The 12,232-nt window shown below is 35.0% G+C and overlaps 1 protein-coding gene across 5 annotated transcripts in view; it reads left to right on the top strand.

Annotated features, from left to right (window-relative positions):
• Positions 1-12,232, top strand: part of LOC145315914 (dystrophin-like) — a 128,066-nt gene that overhangs the window by 79,798 nt on the left and 36,036 nt on the right. For all 5 annotated transcript variants that reach the window (XR_013878192.1, XR_013878190.1, XM_080156057.1 and 2 more), the window contains exons 29-31: positions 2,307-2,390; positions 3,215-3,388; positions 9,767-9,910. Coding sequence is in view for 3 of the 5 variants with exons in the window: in XM_080156057.1 (XP_080012183.1) it covers positions 2,307-2,390; positions 3,215-3,388; positions 9,767-9,910 (402 nt within the window). In the remaining 2 variants the exon portion in view is untranslated. The remainder of the gene's footprint in view (positions 1-2,306; positions 2,391-3,214; positions 3,389-9,766; positions 9,911-12,232) is intronic.

Raw genomic sequence — 12,232 nt, 5'->3', positions numbered from 1 at the left:
CGTTGTTGCGCTGGGTCACGTTCTTCTTGGTGGCGATGGCGTGCTGCCCGAAGTTGAGCATCGGGTCGAAGGTGACTCTAAGGATCTTAGGGTGCTTGACAGTCGGCACATCTTTGCCCTTGATGATGATGGGTAGGGTCGTGCTTACTTCATTGCTGAAGGTTGTGAAGATGGTTGCCGTGGATTTCTCCGGAGAGATTTCCAGACTGCGTTCCTTGAACCAGTTGACAAGTTGGTCAAGGTAGGGGTTGATTTCATGACAAATTTTGTCAATAGTCGGCCCCGAGTTGAGTACCTGGCAATCATCAGCATAGGATATTAGTTTGATGTTACCGGGTGGTGCTGGTAGGGTTCTCATGTAGAGGTTGAAAAGGAGTGGTGACAGTACTCCTCCCTGAGGTACTCCTTGTCTGACAACCCTGTATTTACTCTTGCAGTTGCGGAAGACAGTATATTGCTGTCTGCCACGGAGGTAGCTGCAGGGTGTCGGACAACTCGAGGTGCAGGATATCTTTCAGAAGAAGCTCGTGGTCAACAGTGTCGAATGCTTTGGAGAGGTCAATGGCAACAAGGATGGTGCAGTGACAGGGTTTCTTCCTGTTGAGGTTGCTTGCGATGTGGTGGTTAACTTCCTGCAGAGCGCTCACTGTTGATCTATGCTTACTGAAGCCATGTTGATGATCCTGCAGGTCTACAGCTGCTGAGACTTCTGGGAGGATGAGTTTTTCCAGGATTTTAGCAGCTGGAGACAGGAGAGAGATCGGCCAATAGGATTTACCTTCATCAATCGACTTTCCCGGTTTAAGAAGCGGGATGATCTTGCCTACTTTCCAGATGGATGGAATGATGGATGTGTTGATGGTGATGTTAATGAGTGTGGCAAGATATTCTATACCCTTGTCTCCAAGGTGTTTGAGCATGATGGGAGAGATACCATCAGGTCCGCTTGCCTTGGAGTTCTTAGAGGTTTTAATTGCCTCTTTGACCTGTTGGGGGGTATAGTTGTACACCTTATCAGCCTTCTTCCGTTTTATGTGTCTGATGGTCTGACGGAATTGTTTTGATGGTCTTTTGGGGGCTGATGGTGTGTATTGTCGATTGAGGAGGTTTACAATCTTCCCATTTGCTGAGATGATCCTACCATTGAATTTGATGGCAGTGTTGGTAGGCGTTTTTTGAGGTTGACAGATGCCTTTTATAGTTTTCCAGTACTTCTGAGATCCTGCTTCACATTTTTCGAGATGTTCTTGCCATTGTGATTTTCGATGTTCGTTGATCTCATTTCTTATTTCCTTGTTGAGAAGTTGGTAACGTTCACTATCAGGTTGTTGCACCCGGAGCCTGTCTCGTTCGTTGATTTTATTGACGGTGCTTGAGGGGATGTTGTGGTGAACGTTAACAATACGACCTTTAGGAATGAACTTTTTGGCCGCAGCATTCATGATTTTCCTGAATGCCTTCTCTCCCCTGATGGATGAGGTGGGGGTTGGGAGTCTGGAAAACTTTTTCTCAGCAAAAGAGGTGAAACCAGTCCAATCAGCTTTGGCAAAGTTAATGTAAACTTTGTCGGCAGACTTGGAGGTGTTTATGTCTGCCTTTAGCTTGATTATTAATGGTAGATGGTCAGAATTTAGACTGGATTTCACTGTCCAGGATGTATATGGCAGTATTGATGGTGTTGCCAATGTGATGTCAGGGGAACTTTGATTCTGGCTGGTGACTCTCGTGTCTAGATCTTCGTTCAGAATACCTAGGTCTGAGTCAGAGATCTCGTCAGCCAGTTTTCTTCCTCTGGCATCCTCCTCTCCATTGGAGAACCAGTTGGCATGGTGGGCGTTGAAGTCGCCGCCTGTGATGGTGTGTTTGTTGCCAGCAGTAAAGGAGAGGATATCCTGGAGTGGAAGATTGGGACCATTTTGACAGCTAGATACTGGAGGGATATAAACGTTGTTTAAAGTGATGTTTTCTTTGATCCCTACTATGGATATACTCTGGAGTTCAACATCTTGATGGGTTTTGATGTTGTTGGGTAGGAGTTGGGCTCGAAGCTCGGCACAACACCGCGTCATAACTGTAGACGTTAAAAATTATTTTTACGGCTGCTATGTCAGAAAAATATTAGGTGCCTTGGCCCAGAAAAGGCGCAACTAATTACCGTGCACAGTTAGGACAGATAAATGTCGTGCAATTTAAAAAGGGGTCTGTTTCGTGTTACCTAATCTGATACTCCTGTTTTCCCCCTAAATCAATCGTTGTTGGAGCGGAGCGGAGGTATTTGTTTGATTTATAATTCTCCCATTGTGTAGGTGGATGCCTACCGAGAATCTGGGAAAGAGGAAGCTGCCACAAGATTGGAAGATCAGCTCATTCTTATCCATGCCAAGTTCCAGGTAAACTAACAGTAACTTTGCTACTTTATTGTATTTTGTTAGCGGATAGTTGAGTATCTTTAGGCCATTTCATTTACATGTGATTACACAAACGATAAAGATTAATATTTGTTTAGTATATAAGTTCCAAAAAAGGGAGAGGTCATTTTCTAGTAAATCCCGTAAAGGTGTGTGTTATAAGGCCTAAAAATAGTAGTAGAACGATAAGGTGCTCTATATATTTGTATTTCCTATTGAATAGAACAATAGGGAAGAAATTTTTTTTTTTTTTTTTTGATAACCGTACCTGGAATATCTGAAATTTCTATCAAACGCTTTGTTTGGCTCAAACTGACACAAATAAAAAAAAATATAATTATAATAAATCAACCTGTAAAGAATGACTTCTTCCTTTGTTTAATGGTATAGATTGTTCTTAACCTTTACCTTGTACCTATAGAAAACATTATTATTATAATTATATTTTTTTTTAATTTTTGTCAGTTTGAGCCAAACAAAGCGTTTGATAGAAATTTCGTATTTTTTTTAGATAATCCAGGTACGGTTATCAAAAAAAAAAAAAAAATTTCCCTATTGTTCTATTCAATAGGGAATACATATATCTAGAGCACCTTATCGTTCTACTACTATTTTTAGGCCTTATAACACACACCTTTACGGGATTTACTAGAAAATGACCTCTCCCTTATTTATCAGCTGTTTTAGACTTTTATTTTGGTAATACGTTACAACACGTTACAGTCGCCAAGTATCTGCCTGTATATATTTTTCATGTTGCTAAAAATCTGTAAGATGTCAAACCGTTTAATTATAATAAATATTAGGAACTCTCGAGCAAGTTTGAGCTGTTTCAGCAGCCCTCCGACTACGGAGGCAAACTTGGAAGGATCACCAGGCAGCTGAAGGATATCCAGAGGAACATGTACCTGACTGAACTAATCTCACATGAAGCTGAATCTATCCACGGACAGCTACACCATACTAAGTGCATTTATAATGTAAGTATCTACTACCTGTTAATTTAGCAAAATTATGTTAGGGAAATTTTTAAACTGAAGCACAGCGAAACACCCTCCCCTAGCCCCATTTATTTTAAAATTAATTTAAAATAAAAGTCCTTACCTATACGTGGCTACCTTGAACCCACAAAAGAATAATAATATTTTTTAAAACTTAAGCTCACGTTCATTTGGACATAACCCAGTTATATGTAGAAAAACTGCACTACTATAAATATTTTGTATTACATATATGACAATAAAACAATATTATTTGCTATGATTATATCCTGGTGTAATGATAATTTAGGTTTGCTTAACTTTTTCGTAACATTCGGTAAATTACTTATTTTGCTGGCTTAATTCAGTTGGTTACACATTTTTGTTTAAGATTTTGCTGATAAGTTTCTTCCACATAACTATTTTATTATGCAAACCTAAAAAAAACATGTGTGAAAAATTAAGTTTTAAAAGAATTGGTGGACAATGACATATTGTAATCCTTTTGTGAAGTGTGGTTGGTGGCAGCTCTGTTCTGATAACATTGAAACTGCCACTTTTCAACATAATTTATTGCTGACACAAGAACTTAGTTCGGGCCACACTACTCTACTCACACACTGTAAAAGAATTTCTTTGTGTGAAAATGTAATTGCCTTTTTTGTCTAAAGTTTATTACATATTTGGATATTTTTTTTCTAGATAAACTCTAAAGTAAAACGCATGAACTCCTATATTTGAATAAAAAAGTAAGTTCTGAACAGTTTTCAGTATATTTATAATATTACACAGTGGTCCTCAAGGCAAAAGAAGTTTGACAAAACCTACCATAAAAACGGACTATATGGCCATCAAATATACACATTGGAGGGCCAGGAACTGATTTTCTTAAAATCATAGCTGTTCCTTCTTGGGGTTTATTCCATTTTAAAGTTAACAGACCATATTCCCTAAAAAATCAGGGTTGTTTGTCGCGATTTTGTTGCTTTGGATTCAAACCGTTATAACTTTGGCTGTATGAAAGACTCATGAAAGCTAAACCTACCATTGGAAAGCCTATTGAATGACAATTTCAGACATAGCTTTAAATTTTTTGTAGCTTTCTTACTTTTTGCTCTACAAGGAAAATTGTAACTAAAGGGAGAAAATTTATTGATAAATCTATTCTCAGAAAGGCTTTCACTAGGGTATTTTGATGTAAATTTTTCAGGATTTTTCTTATGTTCAGTGATTCTTTTGATGACAAATGCAAAAAATACACTTTAATACATTTAATTTGGTATATTTGCATTTTTTCTACCTTGTGCCAAAAATTTTTAATAAAAATTATAAGTTGGTGTATATTTTTTTGTCCAAAATTTTACATAAATTTCAGGAATAAATATTAAGAACCATCAATTGCTACATTTTACATGTGTAGTTTTAAATTTCCTATATTTATGGTTGTGTAGAAGCCTTAAAAAATGCTAAACCTACCATTGTAAAGCATGTTGAACACTCTATCCAAATAAATCAACGACTTTAAAAAAAAAATTGACTTAAAAGGCTTGCACAGGATTTATGTTAGGTGTAATAAATTTCACCAAAAATGTTTTCTTTCCTACAAAATTTGGAGTAGAAGGGAGGTTACAAAGCAGTAATAGTTATCACATGTCCTGTTTCAACACCAATCTATGGAGGGGGTGTGCCCCCCCCCCCAAAAAAAAATGTTGCAGGGCTTAGGTGCCCCCCCTTAAAAGGGAGGGGGGTAACATTTTGATAGTTGAAAATAATGCAAAATTTAAAAATTTTAAAAAATATTTTTTTCAAAACTCAACAAGATATAACATACCCCCCCTGTTTTTCCAGTTTTCCCTCCAAAAATACCAAAAAATCAAGGCTTAAATCCTTGATATTTTTGTTAATACAATGTTTTTAGTTGATCAGTTTATTGAAAGGTGCTTAGAAAATGTTAATGTTCCCTTCTCCAGGTTGTTTAAGGTCTACCTGGTTTCCTCTTTCCTATTTGGGGGTTCTAAGTCAAGGCCTGGATATATCATCATGCCTTTTCCTTAGTGTGTGCCCCAACCATCACCATTTCCTCTGTTTTATTGTCAGTTTAATTTCTGACATGTCACTGCGCTCTAGAAGCTCAGCATTTGTGATCTTATTTGGCCAAAAGATCTAGTGGATTCTCCTGAGACACTTATTGATATATGTCTGTAGCTTGGAGACCACTGCTGTGTTTAGGAACCAAGTTTCAGCCCCATACAGCAAAACAGAGAGAACATCTTAACTTGGTCTTTATGGAGATGTTGTTGGAATTCCAACTTTTGTTCAGGCTGGTAAAGGCTGTCCTAGATTTGTTAATTCTAGCTTTAACATCTGTTAAAGTGCCTCCAGCTTCATCAATTTTATTTCCAAGATACTCAAAACAATCTACATCCTCAAGAATTTGGTCTCCAATAGTAATTGGTTCTTGGGAATTTGCATTTAATTTGAGTATTTTGGTTTTAGGAACATTAATTTCTAGTCCAATTTTCTTGGAAGTTTCAGCTATCATGTTAGTCCTTCTTTGCATTTGACTTCTATTGCTTGTTAACAAAGCAATATCATCAGCAAAGTCCAAAACTCCCAAATATTTTGGATTTCCAAATAGCTCCCAGCAAATGCCATCATTACTTTCACAGTTCTTCATGATCCAGTCAATGGCAAGGAGGAAAAGAAAGGGAGAAAGAAGGCATCCTTGTCTGACGCCTGTTACAATCTCAAAAAAGGTTGATAGTTTACCTTTATACATTACATTTCCACCTCCTTTATGAAAGGCTGTAATGATATTGATTATCTTTTCAGGAATGCCATAGTGTCGGCAGATTTTCCAGAGAGATCTTCTGTCTAAAGAATCAAATGCTTTTTTGTAGTCAATGAAGTTTACAAAGAGCTCAGAGTTCCATTCCTTGGATTGCTCTATGATGATATTTGGAGAGGTTACCTGATCAATATTGGAACGGTTTAGTCTAAATCCAGCCTGATTAGGTCTTAGCTTTTCATTAACCTTTTTCTTTATTCTATTAAGAAGAATCTTACTAAGGATAAGGCTAGTTACTGAAAGAAGCATTATCCCTCTGTAGATTCCACATTGGGTCAAGTGTCCTTTTTTGACTAGTAATGAGATATGTCCATTCTTTCAGTCCTCTGGGCATAACTCATCATTCCATATCTTTGTGATCAAAGGTAGGAATGCCTCAGCTGATGTATCTAGGTCTGCTTTTATGACCTCAGCTGGTATGTTATCAGGTTCAGTGGCCTTGTTATTTTTCAAATTTTTAATGGCCTCTTTGATTTCCAATAGATTTGGCGCTTGACAGTCAATGTCAAGTGCATCTGAGGGTGGAATCTCAGTTTCTTCCTCTGGAACTGGAAGATTTAGCAGTTCAGTGAAGTGCTCTGCCCATCTATTTGGAATATCTTTATCAGTTTTAAGGAGTGAACCATCCTTGTCCCTGATGTGTGATCCTGATTTGTGTACTTTACCTGCAATGCTCTTAGTAATCTCATAGACATCTTTCATTCTATTTTGATTAGCAGCATTTTCTGCTTGCATAGCAAGGTTTTCCAAGTGTTCTTTTTTGTCAATTCTGACACTTCTTTGGATTTCCCTGCTGAGCATCTTATACAGGCCTTTATCTTCTGGAGAGTTTCTAGAAAGTGTCTTTTGTCTTACATCTCTTCTTTGATCCATGAGATCAATGGATCTTTTAGTGATCCACGGCTTTTGGTTAGCCTTTTTGAAACCTAATTATTCTTGGCTAGTATAATTATAAACTTTTTTGATACTTTGCCCAATATCTTCAACTCCATCTTCCTCTTGAAGAGTCAACAACTCAAATCTGTTCTTTTGAGTGAGCTTAAACTCTTGTAGCTTTTCAGAGTTTTGAAGGGTTGTTAAATTATATTTCTTCCTGGGGTTAGGGTTTGAGTCCTGCTTTTTAAGTCTAAGCCAAACTTGTTCTGTAAGAGCATATGCTACTATAATTCTCAGATTGATGTTTATATCTGAGGATTTGAAGTAAGCCTCCATGATTCTTGGACCATGGAGTTGGCAACTGATCATGGCCTGCTCTGCTTGCTTGGTCAGCATAAGAGCCACCCCTTGCTTATGACCTAGATTCTCATTCATATGGCCTGAGTAAAGTATTTTCATGCCAGAATGAAGTTTAAACTCTCCATTATTTGTCCACATTGATTTGGTGATTGCCAGGATATCAACCCTGGCTTTAAGCATTTCTCAGCAAATGTTTTCTTTCTGGCCTGACTGAAACATTGTCCAAACATTCAGGTGCAAATTTTTGCTGGTCTGTGGGAATTCAGAATCATCTGCCTGACTAGTCCTTTAGCGGTTTTCCAGCCAAACATCATATTGTTGTTTCCAACCTCTACTTCGTTCCCGAGCCCAAAGTTAAATTGGTCTTTACTTTGTGCAGATTGAACGTGAGCAGGTTTTTTTCTATGGAAGGATTGTGAGCCCCACCCAAACCCCCTGAACTGGGGGAAGTTACCAGAATTTAGGAGGGGAAGAGTTGAAAAAGATGAAAAAAATTCCCAGATATGTCTAAGGAGGTGGGGGGAGGGGTTGAAATCACCCCCCCCCTAACATTTTTAAAAAGATATATAGCAGAATACCCCCCCCCCCACCCCATAAAAGTGTTACCCCTGGAGTAAATGTATTTTAGGAAAATAAAATAAATTTCAGCACTTTTCATGCACTTTTTACACCCCCCCCCCCCCTCTCCCCAAACTGTGAATTATTTTTTTTAATTTTTAAATTTTGCATTATTTTCAACTATCAAAATGTTATCCCCCTCCCTTTTTAGGGGGGGAAAGGGGGGGCACCTAAGCCCTGCACCATTTTTTTGAGGGGGGGATGGGCACACCCCCTCCATAGATTGGTGTTGAAACAGGACATGTGATAACTATTATTGCTTTGTAACCTCCCTTTTACTCCAAATTTTGTAGGAAAGTAAACATTTTTGGTGAAATTTATTACACCTAACATAAATCCTGTGCAAGCCCTTTAAGTCAATTTTTTTTTTTAAGTTGTAGATTTATTTGGATAGAGTGTTCAACATGCTTTACAATGGTAGGTTTAGCATTTTTTAAGGCTTCTACACAACCATAAATATAGGAAATTTAAAACTACACATGTAAAATGTAGCAATTGATGGTTCTTAATATTTATTCCTGAAATTTATGTAAAATTTTGGACAAAAAAATATACACCAACTTATAATTTTTATTAAAAATTTTTGGCACAAGGTAGAAAAAATGCAAATATACCAAATTAAATGTATGAAAGTGTATTTTTTGCATTTGTCATCAAAAGAATCACTGAACATAAGAAAAATCCTGAAAAATTTACATCAAAATACCCTAGTGAAAGCCTTTCTGAGAATAGATTTATAAATAAATTTTCTCCCTTTGGTTACAATTTTCCTTGTAGAGCAAAAAGTAAGAAAGCTACAAAAAATTTAAAGCTATGTCTGAAATTGTCATTCAATAGGCTTTCCAATGGTAGGTTTAGCTTTCATGAGTCTTTCATACAGCCAAAGTTATAAAGGTTTGAATCCAAAGCAACAAAATCGCGACAAACAACCTTGATTTTTTAGGGAATATGGTCTGTTAACTTTAAAATGGAATAAACCCCAAGAAGGAACAGCTATGATTTTAAGAAAATCAGTTCCTGGCCCTCCAATGTGTATATTTGATGGCCATATAGTCCGTTTTTATGGTAGGTTTTGTCAAACTTCTTTTGCCTTGAGGACCACTGTGATTATAAGACTTGCGAAAATGCAATTTAAGATACTTTGGTCCGCTACTTCTGTATTTTTTTAGTTTAATTTAGATTATCCTCATATTTCGAGAACGTTTTAACACAAGAAATTGGAATAAATTTTATATGAATGGTTACTTATTTTTAACAGTATATATAATATACTGTACAACCCAACACCACAGTATATTCATAAAAATGTCATCTAAGATTGGGTCTATGATTTGTAATCTTGGGTTAGCTTACAAAAAGTAACAAAATAATTAAGCATTTTTTGAGATATTAAAAAAGAAAAAGGTTTTTAATTCTTTTAATGACTAACTGCACTTCCATCACAAATTGTAATGCAATTATTGTCAAAAAATTATATTTTAAGAAAATTTTTTTAAATTTTTTAATCCACATCTTCCCCTGTACGTAACGTTTTTATAAATAATATGGGGAATGCTCTAGACCCAAAACAATTTTGAAGAATGTAAATTATGATATATTAACGAGTTTCTTAAATGTATGAAGTGTTTGAAAACAGTTTGCAATGGCCATGATTTTAAAACAACATTTGTTTTCAGGCCCTGGCGGACATAAAACCTGAGGTAGAGTCGACCATAAAGATGGGACGCAAACTCGTTGATACAGGATCCGTAGCAGATGGGCCAGACACAACGCGCAAGATTGATGCTTTGAAAGAGCTGTTCAATGTCCTAGGCGCTCAGGTAATATTATCAGGGAGCTGAAGTTATAATGTACATCCCCAATAATGAGAAACAAATTTACCTCTTCTGTAGATTACAGAAGTAGTTAAAACGTTTGAAAATTCATTTAATAAACCAACCAATTAAAATTTGAAAAAAGTTCCCAAAGTTGTTAAGCCAACTAATAAGAAACGTTATTATAAAACTTTGGGGACTAGTGTAATAAACAGCCCAATTTTCCCTCTTTCCCTGAAAATTATGGAATGATTTAATTTGTTATCTTAATATTTAAAAGATATGATCCTTAATAGTTATTTATCGCATCGTATTATTAACAGCTTTCCGCGCCTTCGACATCTTTTGGCTAAAAAAACTGGTTTACCGAAAAAATGCCTCTAGATACCTTGATTCTTCTCTTTAATTATTTTCTCTATGATGAGAACCAGTTCTTATCTGTTTCTAAGCGATACTGGAAATAATATTCTTCTTGTAAAAATAACCTGAATAGTTTTTAAACTTTGTTTGGTAATAAGAATATGTTAGTAAGAAATGTAAAAATATTGATGACAAATGCAAAATATTGTCAACAGTTGTATATTGGAAATAATCTTCCATAGCAACATTTTTACAAATAGGATCAACTTGTTTTTTTAGTCAAAAAAGATAATAATTAGGTTTCATCAGGGAGGGAGGGGACATTGAGCTGTTTTTACACTAGTCCCTTAAGTTTTTTAATAACGTTTACTTTTCTTTGACTTAACAACTTTTATTAAATTTTGATTCTTTGATTCATTAAGTTTAGTGTCCAAACGTTTCAACCACAGAAAGGGTAATTTCGTGTATCATTGGGTTTTGTACACCATTTAATCGACCATTGTCTTATCCCTTTAAATTCCTGAGGTTTCATTTACTATTTTTTAACATGGATTTTTGACAATAAATGATGCTTTGCATAATTATAGCCTAAATCAAAATTCTAGTTTTGTCTTTTAAAAAAATAATCTTATTGTTTTCCTATTAGATCATATGAGGTATGTTTTTCTGTACGTCAGTACATTGCATACGAATTGAATTTTTTTAAAACTAGAATACAAAAAAAGTTGGCCACCCTACCAAGAAATTGAGTTGCTGCTTGGTAGTTGCCTGCTCTGTCAATAATATATTTTCAATTTTCTTAACCCTGCCCTTCAATGCAATTCTTTTCAAATGGTTTACTTCAGCTATTCTTTTTTATTACTTAAGTTTTAAGAAAATTAAAACAGAGACTTTATTTTAATAGGTTTTTTTATTTTATCATCACTTAAATAAATATGTTATATTAATATGGAATATTTTCAATAAACAAAAGTGGATAATACAATAACGAATTCTATATTTTGTTTAGAATTATTTTCAAATACTATGAAATGTGTTAAAGAGGGAAGTCATTTTCTAGTAAATCCCGTAAAGGTGTGTGTTATAAGGCCTAAAAATAGTAGTAGAACGATAAGGTGCTCTATATATTTGTATTCCCTATTGAATAGAACAATAGGGAATTTTTTTTTTTTTTTTGATAACCGTACCTGGAATATCTTTAAAAAATAAGAAATTTCTATCAAACGCTTTGTTTGGCTCAAACTGACAAAAATTTTAAAAAATATAATTATAATAATAATGTTTTCTATAGGTACAAGGTAAAGGTTAAGAACAATCTATACCATTAAATAAAGGAAGAAGCCATTCTTTACAGGTTGATTTATTCAAGGTGACAAAAATTAGTTTTATGTTTGTGGAATTTCATGTTTGTTTGCTTTGAAGTAGAAGGTTTCAATGTGCATTGTTTCATTTCAATTTCACTACAGCGAACAACTACATTTTAGAACATTTTTTTCTGTAAATTAAACTTTCATTATCAAAAAACTAACTTGTTTTTCAACTACATTTTGGTCAATCTTTATTATAAAAAAAATATTCTGGCTTTAAAATAGGATTTGAAACTAAAAATGATATACTACACAACAAGCAAAGAAAGAATATGACATGCAACCTCCACTTTGAATCTTCTACCTTCTTATATAGATTGTATATCTGAATGTTTTCAAAATTGTCTGTATGTAACTTGTTGTGTTGGTTTGTTTCACTAAGTCATTGTATTATTGATTTGTTAAAGTTTCATTTTAATGTTCACTGCTCGTACAACCTGTAAAGAATGGCTTCTTCCTTTATTTAATGTTCTTAACCTTTACCTTGTACCTTGTACCTATAGAAAACATTATTATTATAATTATATATTTTTTAATTTTTGTCAGTTTGAGCCAAACAAAGCGTTTGATAGAAATTTCTTATGATAGATATTCCAGGTAC

This window comes from Acartia tonsa, chromosome 4 (assembly GCF_053477335.1).
Source record: "Acartia tonsa isolate MP-2025a chromosome 4, ASM5347733v1, whole genome shotgun sequence".
Lineage (NCBI taxonomy): Eukaryota > Metazoa > Arthropoda > Copepoda > Calanoida > Acartiidae > Acartia > Acartia tonsa.
Note: the sequence above shows the minus strand (reverse complement) of the source record. Positions and strands in the feature narration are given on the sequence as shown.